This window comes from Hyaena hyaena, unplaced genomic scaffold, assembly GCF_003009895.1.
Source record: "Hyaena hyaena isolate Hyena2069 unplaced genomic scaffold, ASM300989v1 scaffold_501, whole genome shotgun sequence".
NCBI classification, from domain to species: domain Eukaryota; kingdom Metazoa; phylum Chordata; class Mammalia; order Carnivora; family Hyaenidae; genus Hyaena; species Hyaena hyaena.
The window spans coordinates 1,378,116-1,403,753 of NW_024081135.1; the positions used below are offsets into that span (position 1 = coordinate 1,378,116).

General features: G+C 54.3%; 2 protein-coding genes across 5 annotated transcripts in view; one reads left to right on the forward strand and one right to left on the reverse strand.

Moving 5' to 3' along the window:
• SLC6A6 (solute carrier family 6 member 6) overlaps nt 1-6,424 on the forward strand; it is an 84,517-nt gene extending 78,093 nt beyond the window's left edge. For all 4 annotated transcript variants that reach the window (XM_039254953.1, XM_039254949.1, XM_039254952.1 and 1 more), the window contains one exon: nt 1,990-6,424. In XM_039254953.1, the coding sequence (XP_039110884.1) occupies nt 1,990-2,130 (141 nt within the window). In that variant the 3' untranslated portion in view covers nt 2,131-6,424. The remainder of the gene's footprint in view (nt 1-1,989) is intronic.
• Nucleotides 6,425-8,855: 2,431 nt separating this feature from the next.
• The window catches only part of GRIP2 (glutamate receptor interacting protein 2), a 42,809-nt gene continuing 26,026 nt past the window's right edge, over nt 8,856-25,638 (reverse strand). Inside the window, exons 14-24 of the mRNA XM_039254961.1 lie at nt 24,839-24,919; nt 22,984-23,050; nt 22,746-22,891; nt 21,817-21,961; nt 19,670-19,809; nt 18,869-19,048; nt 17,872-18,049; nt 16,189-16,294; nt 13,152-13,295; nt 12,380-12,526; nt 8,856-11,346 (exon numbers count right to left, since the gene is read on the reverse strand). Of these exons, the coding sequence (XP_039110892.1) occupies nt 11,188-11,346; nt 12,380-12,526; nt 13,152-13,295; nt 16,189-16,294; nt 17,872-18,049; nt 18,869-19,048; nt 19,670-19,809; nt 21,817-21,961; nt 22,746-22,891; nt 22,984-23,050; nt 24,839-24,919 (1,493 nt within the window). The 3' untranslated portion in view covers nt 8,856-11,187. The remainder of the gene's footprint in view (nt 11,347-12,379; nt 12,527-13,151; nt 13,296-16,188; nt 16,295-17,871; nt 18,050-18,868; nt 19,049-19,669; nt 19,810-21,816; nt 21,962-22,745; nt 22,892-22,983; nt 23,051-24,838; nt 24,920-25,638) is intronic.

Below are 25,638 nucleotides of genomic sequence, written 5' to 3' on the forward strand. Positions count from 1 at the left end.
CAGCAGGGACCAGCCTTCCCTAGACAGAGGAAGCAGGCCAGGGTGTGTCCGCGAGGAAGACATGAAGCCACAAAGCGAAATGGGGTCTGTCTGAGCCGGGATAGCCCTCAGGCCCCTGGGGTGTTCCTACAGCATCAGACCCATTGTAATTTCTCAGAGCACACAGGGAAGGCCCCCAGTGCTCAGCCACAATGCTGATAGGGCCTGTCATTTGTGAAAATCCTGAAATACGGGGTCTGGAGACAGACCTGTGATTGTACGGCCCTGAGCCTTCCACATGTCCCCCGTCAACCATCTACCTCCTGCAAACTCAGCCCTTCTCCCTGGGAATATTCAGAATGTCCCAACTACCCAGAAACTAAAGGGTTAATCGGGGCCGAGCAGACAGTCTAGTGTCTTGGATGTTTGTTCCAATTGGTCAGTTCCCACAGCAACCACATATTTCAACCATGGTGGGCGGGGCGGGGGGAGGCAGGTGGAGGGGACACCTAACACTAACTTGTGTCACTTCAAAACCTAATTTTAAAATATTTGTTCTATCCCACATTTGGAGGTTTGATGAGAATGGAGCTTACATGGGGGTGGGGCGGAGACAGAGGGTGTGGGTGAGGCCTCTTCCCAAACTTGCACCTCACTGTCACCTCCAAACCGGTTGGATAACCCAAGTCCCCTCCTCTGAAGGCACTTGAGCCACCATCCGTTTGCCGAGTGCCCCTTGACCTCCTATCTGTGCTCCCAGCCACGAGCTTCTCCCCGAGCCCCGTTTGCAAACCAAGAGCTCTGTCCTGGGATGACTCCAGGTCTGTCCGCACCTCCCAGGGGGCTGCCTGGTGGTGCCAGCCTCTTGTCCCACCTTCTGGGCTCGCGGCTGTGCAGAGAGGCATCATGACGGGAGGGAGCCACGCCTGCTCTCCCCCTGGTCCTCCGTCCCCTATCCTTTCCCTGGGGCCTCCAGGCCAGCTCCCCTAGGACCAGACAGGGAACCCGGATAAGGGAAGGACTCACTCGGGGCCAGGGGTACCTGGAGAAGGAGATCCAAAGTTGCAGCAGGCAGCCATGCACTCTGCTCTGGCCTGTCGTGACCAGTTGTCAGATCTTGCAAGGTTTTAAGAGCAGATGGATTTTGCAAGTGAAATATGGTAGCTTTTAATAAGCAGCTTAAAAATTGTAATATACTTACATTGAATGTCCATGTCTAAAGAGAGGTTTCTGATTCACGGCTCCTATTCAAGCCTCTGAGCAGACACTTGGCAGGAAGAAGCTGGGAGTCAGGAGCACTGAGCTCCAGGCCCACATCCGCTGTTGGTCTCCTGGGTGTCCCAGGAAGGGCTCTGTCCCTCCCTGACCTCGCCCTGCCCCACACTGATGGGATGGCTCTCATGCAGGCCAGCCTCAGGCCCCTCTGTGTCAGAGGTGCAGGCCCCCAGCAGTGGTCTCTGGGCCCCCAGCAGGGAGCACCAGCAACCTGCAGGAGAAGCAGGGGGGAGGGGGGAGAGCTACAAGGAGGCAAGAAATGCAGTTTACAGGCAGCGAAGGAGGGGGAAGGTAGGAAGCCGGGGGGGCGGGGGGAGGGAGCTCATAACAGTTACCCAGTCTTGGGCATACAAATTGCAGAAATGGGGCAAATCCGAGAAATCTGGGGATGGGGATTACAAGGAGGCAGATTTCAGCTCCACCGGAGAAAAGAAGTCAGCCGGGCGGTGGGAGTCTGTCCGCTGTCCCCAGGGTGTGCCAGCAGGGGCTGGCCAAGGAAATCACTGACAGGAATTCTGCCCTGATTCAGGGCCGACAGGGACCTTAGAAGAAGCACCTTAGTTCAGCTCCTTCATTTGTCAGTGGATGACATGGGCTGTCCAGAGAGGGGAGTAGCTTGCCACAGGCCAAAGGGCGCACTGGCAGGGCCCGGAGGGAGCACGCAGACGGGGTCAGGGTGAGGAGGGGATGGGCCTCCTGACTTTCCCCTCTGCCCCCACCCTCTTCCTTCTCCAGAGACTCAAGTATCTGCTGACCCCAAGGGAACCCAACCGCTGGGCCGTGGAGCGCGAGGGAGCGATGCCCTATAGCTCCCGCCTGGCCGTGAACGGCGCTCTCATGAAACCGACCCACATCATAGTAGAGACCATGATGTGAGCTCTGGGGTGGACGGGCTGTTTCCCTGCTGTTTACTAACATTAGATTCTCATAGGACCAGGTTTACAGAGCTTACTATTTGCACTAGGATTGTTTTTTTTAATTGTCACAGAAAATGTTACTCTGTGTGCGTGTGTGTGTGTGTGTGTGCGCGGTATTGTGTGTATGTGTTTTTGTTTTGATTTGGGGATATTTTATACAAAAAAGAAAACTGACCGGCAGATGTCCGGGGTGAGGCAGAGCTTTCATATTGAATTAGATGTATTTTATGGGAACTTGGTAAATTTTTCTTTGTATTTTTTTTTTTTACATATAACTATATATACATTTAGAGATTGTCATACACTTTTACCACTTGAATCAATCTTGCCAGCACAGATCTCGTTTTCAAAAGCAATTCTTTGGTGCTTGTATAAGCTGGCAGAAAGTTCTGCCCCCAAAAACGCAGGGTGGAATTTTCCTGGACAGGAGACCCATTTTAAAGGTGTAGTACCTTCCCAACCTGGTTCAAGCAGAAGCCCCACCAGCTGATCTGACCCAGAGGGGCTAGACAGAGGGCCATGAGGAGAGGCTTCATCACACGTGTCTTAGCCAGGAAGAGAGATGCTAAAATAGCGGATCAACCCCTCCAGGCAAGGGACTGACTGAAAGCTGACCAGTGAGGCCCTACAGCCAAAGGCCAATTCTCTAGAAACTGTCTTACCAAGAGCAAAATCCCACCTGTTACACCTGTTAGCTTGAGATGGATAGTCAGAAGGACCGTCAGACAGGTTGTCAGGACCATTCATCGGAGGGGGAGCGGCAAGAGTCCCCAGGGGGGCTGGTGAGGAGGGAGCCCCAACATTCAGGAGGCCACAGTCCCAGGGTGTCCCAGGTAGAGGTCCGAGGCCGGCATGTGGGAGCCAGCCAACCTATGGGAGGCTCCGACCCTCACATAGATGGGTCTGTTGCATTTTAACGGGGTTCTATCAGATTCTGGCCGTTCCCCAGCTGACCTCTCTCGCAGCTGCGTGTAGGAGACCAGCATGATGTATTTGGTGAGGGACGAGGGGTGAGCCAGAGGACCAAAGGGAGTGGGCCCAGGCGTTCAGAGAGGCCTGGGGCCAGGGAGGGGTGCTTTTCTTTCCTCCTCTCCCCACCCTCAGCTCTGTCCTCATCTCCCAGGGCCTGGGAAGCTCCTGGCACACTCCCGGCCCAGGGCTGCCCCAGCTCCTAGCTGGGAGTGCCAAGAGTGCTTTTGGAGGCTCCCTGAATCTTTGACTTGGGCGAAGTGCTCCCAAACCCTCCTCCCCATTCAGGCACAAGAGCAGCCCTTGGTGGTGACTTCGGAGATGGTGAAACTCATCACAGCTCCTGCAGTAGCTGGTGTGGGGACCGAGGATGAGGAAAGGCAGTGAGGGCATGTTCTAGAAAGGTGGGATAGTCAGGGGGCTGGCACCCCAGAACCGGCTCACCCATGAGCCTGTCTTCTCTGAACCAGGAGGGAAGGTACTCCACCTCTAAAACCCCGAGATGGACAAGTCTCCATGCAAGCCCCCATCTGGACCTAAACTGTGCCATGTAAACTGTCACTTCCAAGTTCAGAGTCTAAACTAGATATGAAACGTTGTCACGCACAGACGACAGTGATGGCTCCGTGCGGTGTCGAGAGTGGTTTTCAGAGCAGGGGCCGCTCTGAATCCTGGAACCCTCTCCCCAGATGCGGAAGGGGAGGAGCCTCTGGGGTCCGAGAGGCAGAGGCATCCGGAACCCCTCTTCTTCGGCAAGCACTCACATTTCACTGTTTCCAAAGTGTATACTCTGCCAAACAATACCCCGTCCTATTCCAAAACGTTAACAGTTCTGTGTTCCTGTTTTTCTATGTATTTATGGTTGCCGCTGTGTCTGATTTGATTTGAGTTTGTCGTTTTTTTCCCCCCTAATTTTACTGAGTAGCAATGTGACCTGTTCTCCTTTGTCTCATGGAACTTAGTAAACTAACCACTGTCAACGATTGGGGACAGGTGACATGTAGGGTCAAGGGGGGCTTGGCACGCAGTGGCTGCCTGGGCATTTGTGGTCATTTCAGGCTACAATACCTCCCCTCTGGTGAAAGGCCACAGTATTTTGGGTTGGTAGGCAAATAGCAACATTCTGGAAATGGCCTGGGAAAGGCCTCCTCTTATAAGATTCGCAGACCAAATTCTAGACCAAAGATGCATGCAGACCAAGTCCCCAGGCCCCGCCTGGAAGGAAGGTCAGCCACTTTCCCCAAGCCCGTCCCGTGACAGTCTCCTTGTGCACCTGTCTCCAATTGGACCCTCTTGTCTACTCCCCTCGCCCTTGTGTTTCCGTAGAACTTGGCTCTGTGAGTACAAGGTGTAACGGTGCGTGACTTTTCTGTCTCCACATAAAGGAAACCTGTCATTGGAGCTCATGACTCTGGTCCTCCTCTCTCTGGAGAACAGGGAATCCACCCACTCTCTGCCCTGGGATGGGTCAGAATGTCCGGTGCCCACACATAGCCCAGTCGGCCAGCTCTGGAAGGGAAGTGAGGGAGACAGTTAAAGAACTTTCTTTAGGGTGCAGAGATGGGTAAGGGCCTCAGGATAAATCTCACCCAGGGAGACGCTTCGCTGGGCCTGGCATGGGCTGTGTCGGTCCCAGCGGAGGGCAGTCTTGCGCGGTCAGTGCCTCTCCAGTCAGCGCCCTTATAAAATGGGGAAACTGAGACCTGGTGTGAGGAAGAGACTGGGCGCGGCGAGCTGGGACTGGACCCGGGCTGTCCTGAGTCTGTCCCAGTGCAGGTTCTCCAAGGGGTGTGTGGTGCGTGGCGCGTGCAGCTCCCCGAGCTTCTCCCTGAAGACCAAAGACGGGCATCTATGAAACAGGAAGCACCCCGTCCCCCAGCATTCAGGGATGAGGAGAGCAGCACCCCCCACGCTCTCACCATCTTCGGGCCAACTGGACCTGAAGTTGTGGCTCAGTGGGACCGGTGATCGGCCTCCCTCCAGTGGGAGAGGCGGCACCCATTCGCCCTGCGCCCAGCAGCCCTCTGTGAGCTGGGAACTGACATCCCTATTGCATGTGAGGAAAACTCAGGCCCGGTGAAGCCAGCTGTGTGCAAGAGGCAGGCTCCCTAAGACAGGATTTAGCCTGAGGCCGTGTGGGACATTCTCAGGCAGTGAGAAGTGAGTGGCCTTGGATGATTCCTGGGTGACACAGCTCCCTCTCCATTCCTCTGCTCCCTCATTCTTACCTCAGACCCCAAGCACGCCCCTAGAGAAGGCAGCAAAGCCCAAGGGGAGGGAGCCACCCTCAGCGCAGCACGGGCAACCTTGTCTGGTGCCGTTACACAGCGGGCCAGGGCCCAGCCAGCATCTCCCCAGCACGGCCCTCTGGACGAGAAAAGGCTCTGGGCAGCCAGTGCTAAAGGCAGAGGTGCCTCCCTTCCCCGCAAGCCTCATGCACTGGCCAGGAAGAGACCCAGGAGGAACCCTGAGGCAGCTAGAGGTCCCAGTGTCAGGCAGCCCTAGGCTGCACTGTCCACATGGATGCTGGACATAACCCGGTGCAAAAACCCAGCAAGCACAAACCCAACAAAATCCCAGATTATGAAAACGCAGAGAGGGGTGTGGACCACCTGGAAGCCAGAGAACAGCATTTCCCTCGCCCCCCACTACCCCCATGCCCTGTTACCGCCTGGCCCTCAGAATGCTCTTGTTTAAATAGGAAGCTGTTTCATTGTTCTCTCGGTTGGTGTCACGACAGACGGGTTCTGACACTTCTCTGAGGGACAGAGCATCTTGTCATAGATTTGACTTCGGACTGAGATGTTGGCTCCATTTCTTTCTTTCTCCCTGCCCCCCCCACCACTTTTTTTTAACCCAATTTTCGAATCCCTTGCAACTGTGACTCTGTATTTAGCACAAGAGAAAGCTGAGAACGTGGGTCTTGCCTCCTTCCAGAAATATGTCTGGCTCATCAGGACTTTTTTTTAAAACTTCAAAATATTTTTAAGATATTTTAAACTTTTGTAAGAAAAAAAAAACCAACCAACGAGAGACTCTTCTGAGGAGGAACATTTGTATTTGAATAAGATCCTTGGTGTGTAATTCAGTCTTGCAGTAGACAAGCTTTTGTGTATAAATGTTTTATGATATGAAGCCCTCTATTTTGCAGGGCTTTTCTTTTCCTCCTTTGCTTTTTAGATAAATATGTATATCGATATTTTAAATTCATCTTTGCTTTTTTTTTAGAGGAGTTTGTAATCACCTTATAACATGAAAATAAACATTTCCTTTTTAAAATCCAACACGTGTTGGTTCTGTTTGTTTGTTTGTTTTGAGAGAAAGAGAGAGAGAGGGAATATCTCAAGCAGGTTCCACGCTCAGCCCAGAGCCTGACTCGGGACTCATTCCCTAGACCCTACGATAATGACCTGAGCTGAATTCAAGAGTTGGACACTAAGTGCCTGAGCTTCCCAGACGCCCCTGGTTCTGTTTTGATGAGGCTGCTTTTACTCACACTTGGCAAGCACCTTACAGTTTACAAAGGGCTTTCAGTTCTTTTAAAAAAAATTTTTTAAATGTTTTATTTATTTCTGAGAGAGAGCGAGAGCGTGAGCAGGGGAGGGTCAGACAGAGAGGGAGACACAGAATCTGAAGCAGGTTCCAGGCTCTGAGCCATCAGCACAGAGCCCGACGTAGGGCTCGAACCCACAGACCGTGAGATCATGACCTCAGCCGAAGTCAGAGGCTTAACCAACTGAGCCCCCCAGGTGCCCCCAAAGGGCTTTGAGTTCTGCCCTAGGATGCTCCTCAAAGGTGGGTATTGTAGGGCGCCCGGGGGGCTCAGTCAGTTAAGCGTCCAACTTCAGCTCGGGTCATGATCTCACAGTCTCGGAGCCTGGAGCTGCTTCGGATTCTCTGTCCTCGCCTGCTTCTGTTCTCTCTACCAAAAATAAACATTAAAAAAAAAAAAGGTGGGTATTGTCATATAGGATTGGAGACACTGAGGCAGAGGCTCACAGAGCGGGTACAGCTAACTCAGGGGCATGCAGCAAGTCTGTGAAGGAACAGTCCTGGGTCTGTTCTGGGCCAGTTCCACCAATGCCCACCTGCTACGCACCCAGACCTCACATCAGTCTCCTGGGCCTCGGTTTCCCCACCTGGAATAAACCACTGCCCCTCCCAAGGTTTCAGGCTGATTAGAGAAGATGCACCAAATCACCAAAAGAGGCGGTCCAACTTCCCAGACCAAATAAACATCTCCCAGTAACTCATTTTTTAATATTTATTTTGAGAGAGCAAGTATGAGCAAGTTGGGGAGGGACGGAGAAAGAGAAGAAATGCCAAGCAGGCTCCACGCTGTCAGCACAGAGCCCAGTGTGGGGCTTAATCCCATGGAGCTCGAGATCATGACCCGAGCCAAAACCAAGAGCTGGACGCTTGGCCAAACTGAGCCACCCAGACGCCCCTCAGTAATGTGATTATTATTGATAGATGATGTTAGAATATAATGCCACTCCCCCAGCTCTTCTGGTTGTTGGCCTTTCTAGTGGCCTCTGTCCACCTCCCTCCTCCCTTTGTGTCTTGACCATATGACTTGTCTTCAAATCCTTGAATTCCATCCTTTACTATTTGTGTGACTTAGGGGAGGTTACTTAACCTCTCTGTGCCTAACCTCCTCACCTGTGACATTGGGATAACAGAACCATCTCTGAAGGCTATAGGAGAGGATATAACCCAGAGAATTCTTGCAAAGCACCCTGAGTGGTGCCTGCACAAAGCCCGTCTGTGTCCACACCCTCTTCCCAGTTGCAGAAAGGCCCTGAGCCTGCCGCCCAGTGCTAGTTAGGGCAGAGTTACCCATGCCCAATCAGGCCTTGGGCTCCTCTGGCCCAGGCATGTAATGGCACCAACGTGGTCCAGCCATGCTAACACGCCTCCAGAGATGGGGTGCTCACTCCCTCATGCACACGGAGCTGCGGTCCCCTAGGGAGGCCTGGTCATGCCCTCTGGGCTCATCCTGGCCTGAATGGCCAGTGGAGACTCAGGACATCAGTGAGCTCCCACCCAGAATCAAGGGGCTCCCTACAGTGGACCCACCACTTACCTGCCTCAGTGGCTTTCTCCTGCAGACAGAACAGAATCCATAGTCCCTCTCCAAGCCCTCACTACTTGGCCCTGCACCCTCCAACCTGGTCTCCCCACTCCGCTTTGGGCCTTCCTTTCTCTTCCTTGACCCACCAAGTTCATTCCCACCTCGGAGCCTTTACACCTGCCGGGCCCTCTGCCTGGGACACTTCCCCATCTCCACAGGGTTGAAGGTCTCGGCACAAATACCACCTCTTCAGAGGAAGAGGAAGGACTTCTTCCTGACCCCAGAGCTAAAGCTCTCACCCTCCCCTGTATCCCCATGACCATTTATTTTTTCATTCTGAAATAATTCTTTATACTTTACTCCTTGTTCATGGTCTGTTTTCCACCAGAATGTAAGCCCCACGTGGACAAGACCTCCTCTGTCTTGTTCGTGTTGTTTTTCCAGGGGCTAGAATGACACATAGTCCAAGAAGACTTTTTGAATGAATGAATGAGTGAATTAAAAGCAGGTAAGATGCCATAAGATCCAAACAGAAGCTATTGCCAGCCTGTGACCAAAAAATAAAAAATAACACACCCCAGTCCAGTTGCATTTAAATAATTTTATTTAAAAAATCATCCCAATGGCACCCCCACCCCCAGCCCCCATGTCCCTGCAGCCCCTGGCAGAACAGATTTACACACGGGCCCCAGGGAGGCCCCAATGGCCTTTGCTACACAGCCCTAAGAGAGCTTCCCGAGAGCCCTAAGAAAACCCCATGTAGAAAAATACTTTACAAGGAATATGCTCTAATCTCAGCCAGAGAAAAATACAGCTTTGGGGGGGGGGGGCGTGTCACAGGAGCTGTACCCAAAATGCATAGGCAGGCAGGATGCTCACCGGAGACAGGGGTTGGGGCATGTCAAGTCTGGGATCAGTGATCCCCACAAGAAGCCGGAAGAAATATTGCATATGAGAAGGCCAGCCACGGCCAGGGTCCACCTGCCGGGCCTGGTTGCATACGTCTGGGGGAAATGGCAGAGGCCTCAGCTCGAGGAGACAGGGAGCACTGGATGCGTCAGAATGCATCTTCCTTCACCTGCAGCCATGCGCAGCTTTCCCAAGCTGAGAGGCCCTGGGGGTGTGTCCTGTCCAGCCCTGTCACTTGACAGAGGCCCAGAGAGGCTGGGCAACTTGCCTAAGTTCACACAGCTGTGGCTGCCAGTGGCCATGTCTCTGCTGTGTCACCCCCTACACCCCCAGGCTGAGGGCTCTTGGCTTTTGCTCGGTGCCCCGGGATGCGTGGGCGGTGCCCTTTCACCCTGGGGCAGATGTTTACACAGGAATCCAAGGCAGCAGAGACATTGGACATCCAGCCGTGGCACGAAGGGTCTCTGGGGAAGGCAGGAAGGGGCAGGGTGTGGGGAAGTGGAGGGAGGAGAGGAAAGCAGGGCCCCAGGGAAAGTGTGGGCAGGGTGCCCAGGGGGCCTGGCTCTGGCTGTGACAGGGAGGCCCGTACCTGCTCAGAGACTGTCCACCCCTTGATTGCCCAGAGAGGGCCAGACCTGGAAGGGGGTCACAGAGCAACCAAGCAGCAGCCCAGGATGGAAAGCACAGGCCTCCTAAGTCCCCATCTTGTCCCTTGAGTGGAAGCATGTGCTGGGGGGGTCCTTCACGGGAGGGAAGATGCAGACGGCAGTGTGCGCCTTCCTGAGATCCCATTAAGAGCAAAGCAAATCCCCACACCTGACTGAATCCTGCCTGCCCGCCTCCCTCCCTAGGGCCCCGGCCCAGACCGCCAGGTGAAGGCCTCTGCCCTTTGCGAAATCAAAAGGGTTTCTGGTCTATGGAAAGTGAGGGCAATGATTTTAAGGGACGCTGGTGTCCAGATTTCTAGCGGGAATAAACTTCCTTGGATGACCACCTTGGACACTGTCGCCTTTGGGCATGATAGAGGATGGCCCATCTCTCTCCTGCCTGCTTCTCTGTCTCTGTGCCTCCCTCTCCTTGTCTCTCTTCCACTAATTTGGACATATTGAAGATATACGTATCGTATTTCTATGGTTTTCCCACGTCCCCTGAAATGGCAGGTGAATGGGAACTCCTGGGTCTTCTGTCCCAAATGACACAGTGAGGGGCCTGGCCTGAGAGGGGTGGATTCATATGGGTCTGTGCCTGTGGACCCTACAGAAGCAGCAGGAGGGACTGAGAGCCCAACGCCACACTCAGCTCTTACCCAAAGGGCCCAGCAGTGCGGGCTCAAGTCCCAGAGGCTTCAGACCAGAGATGCCGAAATCAAAGAACCACTCACTTTCAGAGTCAAAAAATGATGTTTCCTGGGATTCAGCCACCCCAGCTCAGAGTCTCTCAAGTGGGGTTGCCGGTGCACCCCAAACACCAGAATGCTGGAGAAGGGAAGGGGCGAGGCTCCCACCCTGAGTGGCATCTTTTTTGGTGGCAGATAAAGTGGTCCCCAAGCCACACCCTAAATGTTCTCCCCCTATTGGGAAACTGACTACCTGAGCCTGTGTGAAGCCACTGCCCGGATGCTTCATACCTCAGTCCATGACTGCACTGGGGGTATCCAGCTCCCACTTGCTCACTTCATGTGATGGGGAGCTCACTCCTCCCTAGCAGCTCCACAGCCCTGCTGGGAGAAAGCACTCCCTGCACAGAGCTGGGCTCCTCAGCCCTCAGGCCCCTGTCCTCCCAGCTGAGCAGCTGGTCTCAGCCCCACCTGAGTGGGGCTCCTCCAGGCATCTTGGAGACCCAACATGGAGAAAGACCTAAGTCCCTCCAGCTGGGACAGGGACATCACTGCCTGGGACTCCAGGAACCACGGAACCAGAGAATAGAGACAGTCCGGTCCGTGGCTCAGAGCCTGCCAGATGGACAGATGCATGAGTGGGCGGCCACTTCTCCAGCCCAGCTACATGGCTGGGGGGTCAGGGTTTCCTTGGGTGGCCCCCTGGGTGTCCAGACCACACGCTGACTTCAGAGCATCCGGGGGCTGCTGGGGCCTGGCACTCGTGGGGCTCGGCTGCTCTGTGCCAGCGGGTTGCGGCTGATGACCAGCGCCAGGACATCGCCAGCCTCAGCCAAGAGTGGCACCGCCAGGCAGCAGTCGAAGTCCCGTGTGCGGACGTGGTTGACCTGCACAGTACACAGCCACGGAGACAGACCGGCATCAGCTGAGCCTGGGCTGGAGCGGGTGGGAATCATCCTAAAGCGTGGGCCCTGCCCCAGCCCAGGTATGGGTAAATCTAGAATACTCCCAGGGAGGAAGTCCTCCTTCATTTAGCTCTCTTTCAGTCCTTCTGGTGAGGTTTTATCAAAGAGAAACCCCAAAGGGGGTGCCAGTACATGCTTCCCACTCCATGAACACCCACTTCTCTTCCTTTTTTTTTTTTTTAAACATAAAAGAGCAGACCACACACTCTGCTTCCTGCCTAGAATTCTGTGACATTGCTTTGTTTCAGTTGTATTTTTATTTTACATTGATCTTTTATGTCAAGCAAGCGGTGTTGGGTTTTCATTCCGAATTGGCATGAAAAGTTTCCTTTCAAAATAAATTTCAGTTGAGAAAAATTGGCCAATTTAAAAGAAGCATATTTAGTAAATGTAGCACTAATATAGCACAAATCACATCATGGGAACGAAAGCAGTCCAGGCCTGGGAAAGGCAGTGCGGGGTGGCTGGGCCAGGCCTGTCCCCGCACTTTAGATCCGCTCACCCATATTTCCCAGGCTCCCTTGCTGTTAGCAAGGTCACATGACTGGTTCTGGCCAATAGGCTATGAAGGGGAGTAGCCGGTGTTCTGGTGAAAGCAAGAAAAAACCCGTGTGTGCTGTTCGTCTCTTTTCCTAAGTCATGTGGTCTAAGGCATTTACAAGGGGGCAGAGCCCCCATCAGCCTGGATGGATTAGCCTATGCCTGCCCACAGCAGACAAGTACACGTTCACGTGTGTTAAGCTACTGAGATCGGGGTTGTTACCGCAACATAACCGAACCTAACCTGACTACAGGACTGGCCCTGTCATTCCCCTTGCACGATGAGGAAGCAGGGGCTCAGAGAGGGGAGGCGACCTGCCTGAGGCCTCTCAGCCAGGGTGGAAATAGGGCTCTTCTTCCACCAGGAGGCAAGGAAAGGCCACACTATCCATGGTGCCCCCCAGCCCAGCATTACCTGAAGGACCCTGTCAAATGGCCGGAGGCCCCCACGTTGGGCTGGCCCATCAGGGCGCACAGTGTGCACATAGACGCCCTTCTCCAGGAGGCCGTCGGAAACGCTAAAACCAAAGTCATTCCGCAAAGGGTCCTTGTGCAGTGTCACCTGGGAGCGGGAGGAGGAGGAGGTCCCTGGAGTTTTGCCCTTTGTCCCCAGCCCCCCCAGCAGCCCGAATCTCTTGGTGTGGGACAGGCACGCAGCCTGCCGCCCAGCTGTGCCAGCCCGCCTCGGTGCCTGTCACTCAGTGCCCCCTTGCTCCTCTCCCAATTTACCAAGAGGCTCTGCTCTGAGGCTACCAGCTGAGAGGTTTCTCCTCTGTTTGCTTTTCTATATAGTAACCTCCAGATGGCAAGGGAGGCTGGCTTCTCCTTTAAGGGAGTGATACACAGAGATACAAACATACAACTACACATCTATGTATAATACATCAGTGCCTTTGGATCTTATACACACACTAACGTAAGTGGGGAAAAGGTGAGTCTGTGGGTATCACAGGTGTGTGTGTGTGTGTGTGTGTGTGTGTGTGTGTGCGACCCAAATGACGAGAATCTTGGAAAACTCAGTCTAATACAAAATTGTGTTTGGTGGAGGAGAATGAAGCCCAGAGTGGGGCGGGGCCCATTGGGAGCCCCTCTCCCAGCCGTGAGTCCTTGAGGCCCACCCCCCCCCACACCCACCCAGGCTTCCCATGCCCAGCACCCCCCTTCACCCGCCCTGCATGCACACCCACCTTGTGCATCTCTAAAGGTGTCGGCAGCAGCAGCTCCTGCATCTCTTCCAGGGACGCTCGTACCTCCTGGCTGCTCCGCCAGGGCCGGGGGCCAGGCCTGCCCTCAAGGGCCACGCTTGGCACTGTGCCCGTCATGATGGATGCCTGAGGACACACAGAGCTTCCCTCAGATGCTTGTTTGCTCACGGTTTGCAGTCAGCATCTATGGATGCCCACTGTGTGCCAGCCTTCAAGGTCACAACAGTGAGCAGCAGAGTCGTGGTCCCTGGCCTCCTGCGGCTCTCAGCCTGACGGGGGGGGGGAGGTTGGGGGGTTGGGGGGGGTCGGGGGTCCTCGACCACACCAGCAATCAGAACACTAATTGTTGGCGCCGAGTGATTAGCATTTACTCGCGCTGAGCTCAAATCTATGTTATGTACACATACAACTCATTGCGTTCTCTACGATCCTATGAGACAGGCAAATACCACTCTACCATGCCTTTGTCCATTTTACAAGTGAGGAAACGGAGGCTAAGAGAAATCAAGATCTCAACTCAGAGTCTGGCTGCAAAGTCAAAGGCTTTAACCACTCTACTACCCTGCTATCTTAAAAATAAATAAGCTAAAAATCACACACAAAACCAAAAAGAGTTTCAAGATTCTCACCAAAAGATCCTAAAAGATGAACTCAGAAGGAAAACGTGGAATGCAGGAAGCAATGGTATGCAGAGAAATTACCAGTAACACTAAAGTGTATTGACGAAAACTCCACATTAACTAACTTTGAGCCATTCATAAACAAGCAGGGAGAGGAGGAGAGAGATTGGAGGAAAATGGAAGCATTCTGCAGGGCCTGAATCATACAGGAGGAGGCATTATTTAGACTTTGGTTTTTTTTTTTAAAAAAAGCAAAGTGTTAAAAACATTTTTAAAAATAAAAGTAAAACAGGAGTGCCTAAGTGGCTCAGTCAGTTGAGCATCTAACTCTTGATCTCAGCTCACATCACGATCCCAGGGTCATGGGATCAAGCCCTGCATCAGGCTCTACGCTGAGCATGGAGCCTGCTTAAGAGTGTCTCTCTCTCTCTCTCTCTCTCTCTCTCGTTCTCTCTCTCACTTTTCCCTTCCTTCCTCCACCCCTCTCCCCTGTTCACGCTCTCTCTTTCTAAAACTAAAAAAAAAAAAAAGTGAACTAAGAATCACTAAAAGGATAAAAATTATAAAAATGTCCTTTTTGGTGGTAGAAAGAGTGTAGGAATAAGGAATTCATCAATACAAGAAAAGGAGAGATAGTAGATCAGAAGTATGGGGAAAGTAGGATACATAGAAAGTATAAATCCTTTGCTAGAAATAACTTTAATTATATTAGTAATCACAATAAGTATAAATGAACTAACCTTGCCTTTAAAAAAAGACCCTTGGATTGGGGGGGGACAATCAGCTATATATAGTATACAACAGATACACTTAAAATGAGAAATGTACAACTTAGTAGCATAGTAAGTTTGAAAATAAATAAATTGGAAAAAAGACAGGAAACATTATTAAAACAAAGCTGCTGGAGCCATATTATTATGGGAAAAATGGAATTTAAAGTTGAAAGCATATAGGGACAGAGGTACTGATTAATGATAAAAAGAAAAATTCACCAAGAAGTTATAGCCATCATAAATTTATATGAAACCAACAATAGAAGCTCAAAGGATAAGAAACAAAAATTGACAGAAGGTCAAGAATTTGCCAAATCTCTGTACTCACGATGTGATTTTATCATACAACAACAACAAAAAACACCCCATGAAGATAAATAAAGCATATGACATTTCATCAAGATGCAGATTTGAACAGGTTTATGAACAATCTTGATCTGCAGAGAACCCTACACCTAACAAAAGGGAATTCACATTGTTTTGCAAGCATACACAAAACATTTACAAGAACTGATCACATACTAGGCCACAAAGAAAGAAGTCTTAGCAAACTACAAAGAATTCATAGCCAATTGGACACATTTTCTGGCCACATTACATACAAATTAAAAGCAAAAATGAATTGGTTTTAAAATTTGGGTTAAAAAAAAACTCTCCACTTCTGTATTATTCAACGGTCTAACTAAAATCGTACTAGAACTTTTTTTAATATTTGGGACTGAATTATCAATAAAAGCAACACAAATCAAAACCTTTGGGGTGCAGCCAAAGCAGTGCTTATGGGTAAAATCGTAGCTTAAGATGCACTATGATAGAAAACAAGGAAAACTGAAAATTAAGGAGCTAAGAAACTAGAAGTATCATTGTTTAAACACAAAGAAGTTAAACACAGAAATGAATAAGATAGAAAACAATGAAACACAAGAGAGAACTACCAAAGTCAAAAATTAGTTCTCTGAGGAGAATAGTGATTAGCAAGACTGATGGAGGGGGTAAAAATGGCCCTAGTCAACATTAAAGGCAAAAGCACAGATAAAGCAGAAGTTTAAAGTATCGCTCTCAGAATACAAAGGAGCTTCTGAAATGACCCAGTTGGATCCTTCCCAGACCTTCTGGGCACCTGTTCCGTGCTGACCTCACACAAAGCCATAGTCACTTCTCAGCTCCCCTGACCCCTCATGCCCTGTGCAGTCACTGAGGTTGACATCCGCATGCTTCCACAGGGCATGTTCACAGCCACAGCCACACACTGCACATGCACACACACAGACAACAAAACTGCCCCTGTGTATCCAAGCGTGCACACTCAGACACACCTGTTCTGAAAACACACTCACCGCATGTGCATGCATGTGCATGCCCACATGCATGCTCCCAATGCACACAGGATGATACCAGACACGTTCACACGTGCACACGCCACAATGCTCTTGGTCACACGTGTATGTGTCCACACACAGTCTGCACATGCGTGAAGAAAGGTTTACATGGAGGGTGCCAGGTGAGTGCATGAAACACACCACACAGAAGCAGGATCCCATCAACATGCTGGCTCCTCCGGGCATGCCCGTCAGCATGTCCAAGCACAGGTGTCCCCAGGAAGATCTGCAGGGCAGGGGACCCTACCTCCAGTTCCCTCAGCAGCTCTGACTGACCACATGATTCCAGGTCTTCGAGGGCTTCCCCGAACACACGCCAGAAGCCCTCCTCACGGGCAGGGCCAGGGGCTGGGCTGTAACGTAGGAACCAGAGAGTGTCAACTCCTGGTGGGCAGGTGGGCGGGCGGGCGGGCTGGGACCTGAGGAGTCTTCGGGGCCCCAGGGCCCTGCGATGGGCTCAAGGGGCCAGAGGGTGGGCGGGCAGGCAGGCAGGCGTCCTCGGTGGCAGTGCTGGGGCCCCGGGGCAGTGGTTGGTGACACAGAATGGGGGGAAGACGCAGTTAGGGGCGACCAGGACTGTCGGTGGCCAGTTAGAACAGGGGCGGATGAGACGGGGTGGAGAGCGGTGACACAGGACGCCTGGGAAGAGAGACAGACGGACGGACAGACAGACAGACAGAGAGGAGATCCATGGTGTAGCCCCAGAGGACAGCCCCTGGCCCCACCCAGACACATGGCACCATAGCACAGTGACAGGGACAGAGCTGGAGGCAGCAAGGACACAGATGGATGGAGAGGATGGTGTGTCTGTGCCGGGGAAGGGTCCGGGACCCCCGACGGCTTCCGTCACAGGGTATAGGAGCCCACTGTCAGCTCTAAACTTGAGGCTCGTGAGAATAATACCAAGTCACACTTGCATGCTTCACAGTTCCCAAGGCTACTTGCAGCCTACAGAGTCCTAGCCACTCAGAAAGTATGATTTGCAAAGCACTTTCTTATAAAGGGGCCTCCAGCTGTTCTCTCTTAGGGAGACTCTGGGAGGCTGATGCACGATGCTTGCGTCCTGCCCTTCTCATTTTAAAGATGAGAAGACTGAGGCTGAAGGACATTCTCTCCATTCAAATCATTTCTACAAATATTTCGAGCCAGGGCTCCGTCCACAGGGCTTCGGGCTTCGGAGGTGAATGAAGTGTAGCCAGGAGCTGGTGATTCATTCACAAAGTGTGCAGGAGAGCCTCCTGGGTGCCAGGCACTTAGCACAAGGGACCTCAGCCAGGGAACTAATCAGGTGGATACGAGGTGGCCAGTGCCATGAGGAGGCTCACATGCCTTCCCGGAGGCAGGTGGTTTGCCCTGGCTTTTGAAGGCTAAGTAGGCCTTGGCCAGGAGGGAGAGGGAAAGGTGTTGGAGGCAGAAGGAAGTGCCTGGTCAACAGCACGGATGGGGGAGGGGTGGCTAGGGCGGGATGAGGAGCAACCATGGGGCCTGCTCCAGGAGTGACAAGGTGTCCTTCAAAGCCAACACTACAAACCCCACCACACCTATAGTCCAGGGCTAGTGCCTGTGACCCCAGGGCCCTTGCAGGGGGTCATCAAGGAGTCTAGGCTAAGTCGAGAGTATCGGGTTCAAGTTCTGAGTCTGCTTCCTTTCTTCTGAGAGCGAGAGATTAGCAGACCTCAGAAAGGCCAACACCTTCTGCGCCTTTGGCACGGCTATGCCATCTGCCCAGCACACCAGCATCCCCATCTCAGCCTGGCTGGGGTGGCTCTGACCCACGCTTCCTCCTCTCTCCTGGGAAGCACCCTCCTTGGGAGCCAGACGAGACTCCTCCACTGCTTCCCTCCCACCCCCATTGTGGCACAGGTACCCTCACCCATCCTAGCCAGGAGACCATGACTGCCTCCTCCCTCATGGCATTCCCACCACAGACCTAGTTGGTGGCTCCCAGTCCTCCTCCTCCTCCTCCTCCTCAGGGAAGCTCTCGTCCGTGGGGGCCAGGGTGTAGCTCGTCCTCCGGGGCTCGGTGGGTGGGGGGCTGCTTCTCAGCCGGTTGGGCCGCCACTCCTGGGGGGTCACACTCCGAGCCACCGCCTGTGGAGTGTGGGAGCCTGGCAGGTGGAGAGGGGGCATCTGTATCTTCTCTGTGCCTTTAGCTCACCCTCCTCTCTGCCCCTTCTCCAGCTGTGCTAGGTGACCCTGGGTAGTAGGTCTTTGCCCACTCTGGGCCTGCAGGACTAAGCTTAGAGGTACTGATCAAGTACTTGAGATGGGGAGCTGAGACCCAGGGAAGGCAGATAGACAGTGAGGGCCAGAGCTGGGAGTCTCCCCCCCCCGCCCACTATGGCTCTTAGAAGCCTCCGTCCACTAGTTCTCTGAGCTCGGCCTTGGGGAGCCGCTGTGGCTGTGTTGCAGAGGACAGAAGTCTGGCTGCTGCATTCAAATGCACCCAACCCCTGAGGCTACCATGGGTCTCAACCGGCTCGTGTCCTAAGAGGGTGGCTGGAGGCATCCACTCTATGGCTAGGTCTTGGGAGATGGGGTGGGAAGGGGCGTTCTGCCTTCCCATCTTCAGCCGGATGTAACAAACACTGATTGGGCACCTGCTGTGTGCAGGGCACCTGGGATAGGAGTGAGAAAGACAGGAGTAAGGCCGGCTTGGTCCCTAACCTCAAGGTGGCGGACTCTGACTAGTTGGCCAGGGCGCTACGGATGCCTGAGAAGATGTGTGAAGGCCTGGGGTCCGTGCTCTGAGCACTGAGGGCCCTGGGAATGGCTGACGTGGCCCAGGTGGGTCTGCCTCCAGGAAGGGTTCCTGAGGATGGAGCCGGGAGGAGGAAGAAGGGTTAGGCAGAGGGAGCAGCCCCTACAAAGGCCTGGCGGCTGGGTGGCCAGAGAGAGCAAGTTGCCTACAGGCCACGAGCTGTTACCTGGGCCCCCAAACCCCCCCTCTGTGGCCGAGCTGTCCCAGGACTCCACGGCGCTGTCCACGCTGGGCACGGCAGGGGAGAACCGGGCAGCCAGCAAGCCCCCTTTGAGAGCCTCCGGCGGGTCCTCATCTGCATCACTGGCCTCGCTGAGGCTGCCTGACTTACGGCGTGGGAGGGGGCCTGGGATGAAAAGGGGGTGTCACTGGCACTGGCCTCTGACCTCAGAGCCAGAGACACTCAGTGAGCCTCAGTTTTCCCACTTCAGTCTGGTTTGAGAACTCACAGGCAGAGCCCTCCCGCCACCCCCTCCTCAAGCCTGCTGCTGGAACACCTGGTGTGAGGGAGGTGTCACACTGGTCGGCAAACCCATTTCACAGGCAGGAAAACTGAGGCTGAGTTCTCTGAGCCTGGCCTTGGGGGGCCCCCATGGCCCTGCACCTGTACAACATGCTCAAGGTCACACAGTGAGCAACAGTGGAGCCCAGATCAGAAGGAAGACCCTAAAGGTCAGGGTCCTTCCACTGTAGGCAGTGGCCTCCCTGCCAAGGCACAGGGTACAAATCAGGGGAAACTGAGGAATGTACAAGTATGGCCTGAGGGCAGAACAATCAGCTTCATGAAGACGGTGGGCAGGTCAGACCCAGACTCTGCCCCACACGAGCTGTGACCTTGGGACCACCACTCCCCTTTCTGAGTCTTGTCTCCTCAGATGTCCCAGGTGCTTTCCCACAAGCCTGGCACAGAGGCATAGAGGGGTTCCAAAATGGGCTGAGGGCCCCCAGGTGGTGGGGTGAGGCTCACGGTCTAGCTGCTTCTTGATCTTCAGTGTGACTGTCTCGCCAGCCACCTGCAGCAGGTGGATGGCCTCACTCAGAGGCCGGCCCTTGAGGCTAACGCTGTTGATGGCCAGGATCCGATCCCCAACGTGGATAGCGCCAGTCCTGGGGAGGGGGCACGGGTCAGGGAATGAGAGACAGCCAAGGCTTCGGAGTGGGGGTCTGCCCTCAGGGAACTCGGGAACCCCAAGGCACGGGCCTGACTGACCTCAGTTGAACCCAGCTGCAACAAAAACCAAGTGTGATCTCTGGTGCCATTAATAGAGATATCAAGTCTAGAATTCAGGAGGCCTGCCTGACTCTAAAGGTAGTTTCTGGAACCAGTGTCTGGCATGAATTCTGAGCATGTTTTGAATCCTGCCTAGCAGCTGTCAAATACTAGCTACATGATCCGTGGCCTGTATATGGGAATGATAAACTTACTTTACCTACTTCTAATTAAAAGATGGGTGGTGGAAGGGATTCAGGCTTCTCTCCAGCAGAAACCCAGGAATAGCCTTTCCCTCTCCCTGGGCCTCAGTTTCCTCACCTAGCGCATGAGCATAGGGTGCCCAGGTGACTTCACAAGGGGATGCAATGGGCTGATAACGCCAGGCAGGAGCACTGCTCTGGCCCAGTGGGTTTCTGCCTATACATCATGAGAATGACCTGAGGACCTTTTCTAAAAATGCAGATGGCAGGAACCCACCCCTGGCCAATTAAATGGTACTCCTGGCGATCGGGCTGGGGAGAGAGACTGTGAGGAACAGCCAGGACTGAGAGCAGCAAGAAAGCTGCAGTGGATGCTGAGAAAGCACCTGACCTGGGTGGGGCTGGGGCGGGGGGGTGGAGGACAAGGCAGGGGATGCCCAAATGCAGATGCTGCCCCCAGGAGGGGGTTCACCAGGGGTCAAGCCCCAGTGTGCCCTCAGGTCCAGCACTGCCCACCAAGGTCCCCAGGAGCCCAGGGGACTGAGTAAGTCGGGGGGTGGTGCGCTGAGTGAGGGGGGTCAGAGTTGTCAGTCCTGTTTGACAGACACCAGCTGCCTGTGGCTCTGGGGCCCCGAAACGTGGCTTTCCCACACTGAGATGCCTTGACTATGAAAAATACACACCAGATTCTGAAGACACAATTTTTAAAAAAGAATGTAAAATATCTCGTTACTAATTTCTGTATTGATTACGTGCTGAAATAAATACATTTTGTCTCTATCTATTTTTCTAACATAGCTACTTGGAAAGTTGATAATTAAATGTGTGGCTCACGTTACACTGCAATTGGACAGCCCTCAGCTAGATCAGCCCGGTGAGGACACGGGGGACTGTCTGTTGCATCCCCGATGCCCAGAATGAGCTGGCACACAGGAGGTACCCAGTAAACGTGGGGGTAGGTGAACACACTTAAGGTGGGAATTGTCCACAGGAGCCTCTGCGATGGGCCAGCAGGGGGCGCTCCAGGAGCAGGGACACCCACAGGGAGCCATCCCCTGACCCCAGGCCCCCTCCACCCCACTGCCACCTCTCATTGCCATCGGTTCCTCTGCTCTTCACCCTCCTCCAGTGGCCCAGCCTGCCCCCTCCAGGCCGGACCGGTCTCTCCCTCTCAGTGTCTGGAGAAAAGCTGCATCTCACCCAGACTGGGATCGCCTCCCTGGGACCCCTGTGGGGCCTTGTCCCACTTCTGGGCGCCAGATTCACCTGCTCCCTGCAGTCTGGACAGCCTGGGCAACACCGTCTTTCTGGCACCTTCCCCAGAGAAGAGGACCGCAGGGGGGCCCCTAATGCTGGCGGAAAAGCCCCACGCTGTGCCAGGATTGAAGGTACACAGCAGGTGCTCCAAAAAGGCTCACAATACTGAGTTTCCAGAAATCTCCAGGAATCTCCAGGTTGGGAGAGAGAAGAGAGTTGGCACACATTTATCTGGCACTTCTGAAGCCAGAAAGGTCGGCCAGGGGGGCTGGTCTGCCTCTGTGAAGCCAAGGCTCAGAGAGGGAAGGGAAAGGCCTGATGTCCGACAGAACGTCGGCATTGGAACCAAGGTCATAATCCACTTCAGCTGTTTCCAAAGCCCAGCTCCTGCCCCGTGAGGGTCCCAGGGCCCGCCCCATGTGTCCCCCTGGAACGCCAGCTCACCTCTCAGCCAGACCACGCTTGGTGAGGCCTGAGATGACAATGGGGTCAAAAGGCTCCTCTGTGCCCGAGATGGTGATACCCAGGGGGCCCCCGTAACGTTTCAGTTCCACCGTGTAGCTGATGGCACCCGTGGTCTCCTGCTCGTCTGCAAAGGCGGCACCCATCAGGCCAGGGTGCAGTGGGGCAGGCCCCAGGAGCTGGACACCCCCAGCCCCCAACACGTGGTGTCCTCACTCTCTCCCACTCCCTCCTTCCTTAATTCACCCATTCACTCCTGCTGTGACCTTGAGTGGGTGCCTTCCTGCACCCAAACACCATGAACCCCACACTCTAAACTACAGATCCCACACATAACACAAAATAACAACGAGGATACAAAGAAACCAGATTTCCAGCTCTTTTTAAAAGAGGAAAATTAGAAGAAGGAGTTTTGCATACAAGAGGCTGTCCTTCCCAGGGTAGGAGTTGCCTCTCTGAACAAGGAATAAGGGGTTGGCTCTCCAGGGACCACAAGCCTCACCCCTCCCTATTGCCCCCCCCAGCCTGCATACATTTTTCTTACCTTCTGTCCAGTTCACTCGCTTCTGTCACCTGTGTGGCCCCAGAGGTGTCAGAGTTCACAGCCTTTACTTGGTCACACACACACACATACACACACACATACACACACACACACACCCCCTCTGGTGAGGGCTGATCCCTGCCCCGCCCACTCATCTGCTCACTGCTGCCCCCTGGGGGTCCCCTTTGTGCTGGGCATGGAGGATCCATCCGGCTTTTCCCGCTGTGCTGGGGCCCCTCCCTGCACCTGTTCATTCAAGGCGCCTCCACCAGCACCCTCCTCAGCCAGCGGGAGCCCCACACTGCAAGAGGGGAACCCGTCGTCCAGCGGCGGATCCAGAGGCGGCGGGGCCGGGCCAGGGCCGTACCGGAGTTGTCCTCGTCCTTCCGGATCTTCAGCTTCACCAGGTCCTCGCACTGCTGCAGGATCTGCACGGCGTCCTCCATGGGGCAGTTGTCCAAGCGGACGTTGTCGATGGCCAGAAGCTTGTCACCCGGCTCCAGGGTGCCAGTCCTGCAGGAGCAGGCGTCAGCGACAGGAAGAGGCTGGCACATGCTACTCTGCCTGGACCGCTCCCCCTGCCCTGTGCCCAGGGCCAGCCCTACCTGTGTGCCACGCTGCCCTTCTTGATGTCCGAGATGATCAGGGGCTCTCCTCGCTTCCTGCTGGCCGCTGGCGGGGAAAGGAGCCACGAGTCTGACCTTTGACCCCCTCAGCCTCAGGGGGCTTGGAGGGGCCAGGAGTAAGAGCATGTCCTGCTCCCACTGCCTCCTGTCCGGGTGACCATGAGCAAATCAGCCTCAGTTTCCCCTCCGTAAGATGGAGGTGATGCCACTGAACTCACAGAGATGTCATGAGATTGAAGTAGACAAGGCAAAGCCTAACATGGATCCTGGCACACAGCAGGCGCTCAATCCACGTCAGCCCCTTTCCCTCCTGCTCAGCTCCTCCCCCTGCAAGCCGTGAGCTCCTTCAGGGCCTGGCACCCCCACCGGGCACAGGGCCGGGACCCAGGGACTGGGTGAGCCTTCCACACAGAGTCCTGCCTTCTCTCATCTGCAGGGAGTGCTGGCTGAATGGCCCACAGGGCTCCCTCTCTGGGAACTGCCTTTGGCCAAGAGAACAGCCTCATCCAAGTATGTTCGGCTCCTGGGTGCAGCCTGGTCCAACAGAGGTGCAAAGGCCTGGCTCCCAGCCTCACTGAGGACACTGTCAAAGCCTCCCTGGCCCTAGAGCTCTCCATGGATTGGCTGAGCCACCTACTGCGGCTACATCACAACCCAGCTCCTCCAGCTGCCCAGTCCCATACCCTTCACCACACACAGGTGTTGACTCCAACGCCCCTCTCAGTAAACTCAGTAAATTCTGTCTAAGCAGCTCTTTCTAGGGGGATGCAACCTAAGACAATGGGTGTTGCATGAAGAGCTCAGTTTTCTTGCAGAAAGAATTCATCTGGGCTAATGGGTTTTCCCTAGGTGGTATGAGCCCCTTCTAACCCATGTGGCATCTTTGCAGATGACACAAAAGCACCCCTTCAAATTGAGGTAATAAAATTATAAGTCTACCTCAAATTGGTATCCTTGTGTCATGTACAACTTGTGCAACTGTCTCTGGCAGCCCTACCCAGAGGTTCCTGGGCTGCAAGCAGCTTCTCCCCTCCCAGAGTGCTTCAGCTCTCAGCTCCATTGACTGTGGAGTCGGGGAGGAAGGAGCTGCAGTCACCCTCTATCGAGCCCAGGGTGGGGACTGAGGATCATTTCCCATGGGGGCTGCAGTCCTGCTCTTCTGTTCTCTGAGGCTCCCTGAACCTCCCTGGGGAATGATGTGGGAGTACCCCTTGCCTGACCTGGGGTCAGCCCACCCATGTGTGTGCTGCCCTGGCCAGCGTGGACACCCGCCAGGAGGTTACCTCAGCAGGGCAGAGGGGACAGCCATGCTACGGCCAGGTGGAGGTGTCTCCAGCCCCCGGCTGGGAGGAGCGGTGTGTTCAAGGATCAGGCAGGAGGCCAGCAGTGGCTGGAGGGGCATGATGGAGGGATGGCGGGACATGAAGCCACAGATCACAAGGACCAGATCGCAAAGGCCCTCATCTACCCTGAGGACTTCAGCTTCCACTCCGAGCGAGACGGAGCCACGGGAGTGTGTCCACCCACGTTGGCTCCTCTGACAAACACAAATGCGGCTCCTACTGTGTTCTAGGTCTCTTCGGGGGCCCTGGGCACATGGAGGCAAAACAACCTGGCCCAGGTGTTTGGTGCCTCACCAGCCACTCAATCCCACCCGGAGACCCAGACGTCCAGGAAACCCCCATTGTTCAAAGTGGGAAACTGATGCTTCTAGTAGCTGGGGAGTCTCCCCAGGACATGCAGCTGAGCCCCAGCCAGCCCCCTGGGAGCACCCCCTCTCCCAGGTTGGGGGTGCGTGCTTTCCTTTGCAGGCTCGGGGCAGGGAGGGACTCACAGCCAATGGTGATGCCCAGCTCCACTCCACGCCGCTTGGGCAGCTTCACGTGGAAGGTGCCGCTGCTCGGGATGACGGACTCTGCGTGCAAACACACAAGGACTCACGTCAGGCCTGAGGGAGAAGACTCAGGAGCCCCGGGCCCCAACCCGTTCTAGGCCAGCTGGGAGCTACTGCAAAAATGCCCCGTCCCAGCCCCACCCTGCTTCTCCCACCTGACAGATGAGGAAACCAAGGCGTGGCAAGCTGGCATTTGCCCAAGACAACCCATCTGGTCAGAGCAGATTCGGGGTCGGCACCCGGGCCCCATGACTGCCAGTCAAAGGGTTCCCTACAGCCTAACTCAGCCCAGTTCAGACCGAGCAGCAATTCACCAAGCACCTGCTAGGCGCCAGGCCTTAAAGTTTCCATGCAATTTATCTCATCTAACTCAACAATATTCACTGTAGTAGGACCCTATTCACTACTTCACAGTTGGGGAAACTGAGGATGGGTGGTGGGAGGGAGGGTCTGAAGTCACAGAAGGTCAAAATCACCAGGCCAGCATGTCTATCTGAGTTTTTGTTTGGGGTTCTTTGCCCAAGCTCCGCAGAGGGGCATGGAATATTTTTAGCACCCCCTCTGCCCTCCTGTGGTCCTGTTTTGGTTACAAAAATCCCCCATCCACCCTCACACTGGTATGTGAAATTCCTGCCTCCCCGGCCAGAGCCTTCCTGGTTCTGGTGCTCAGGTACATGCAGCAAATGTCCAGGGAGCAGGATCCCTGCAAGGGGGCTGGCGGGGGGGGGGGGTATCGGGAG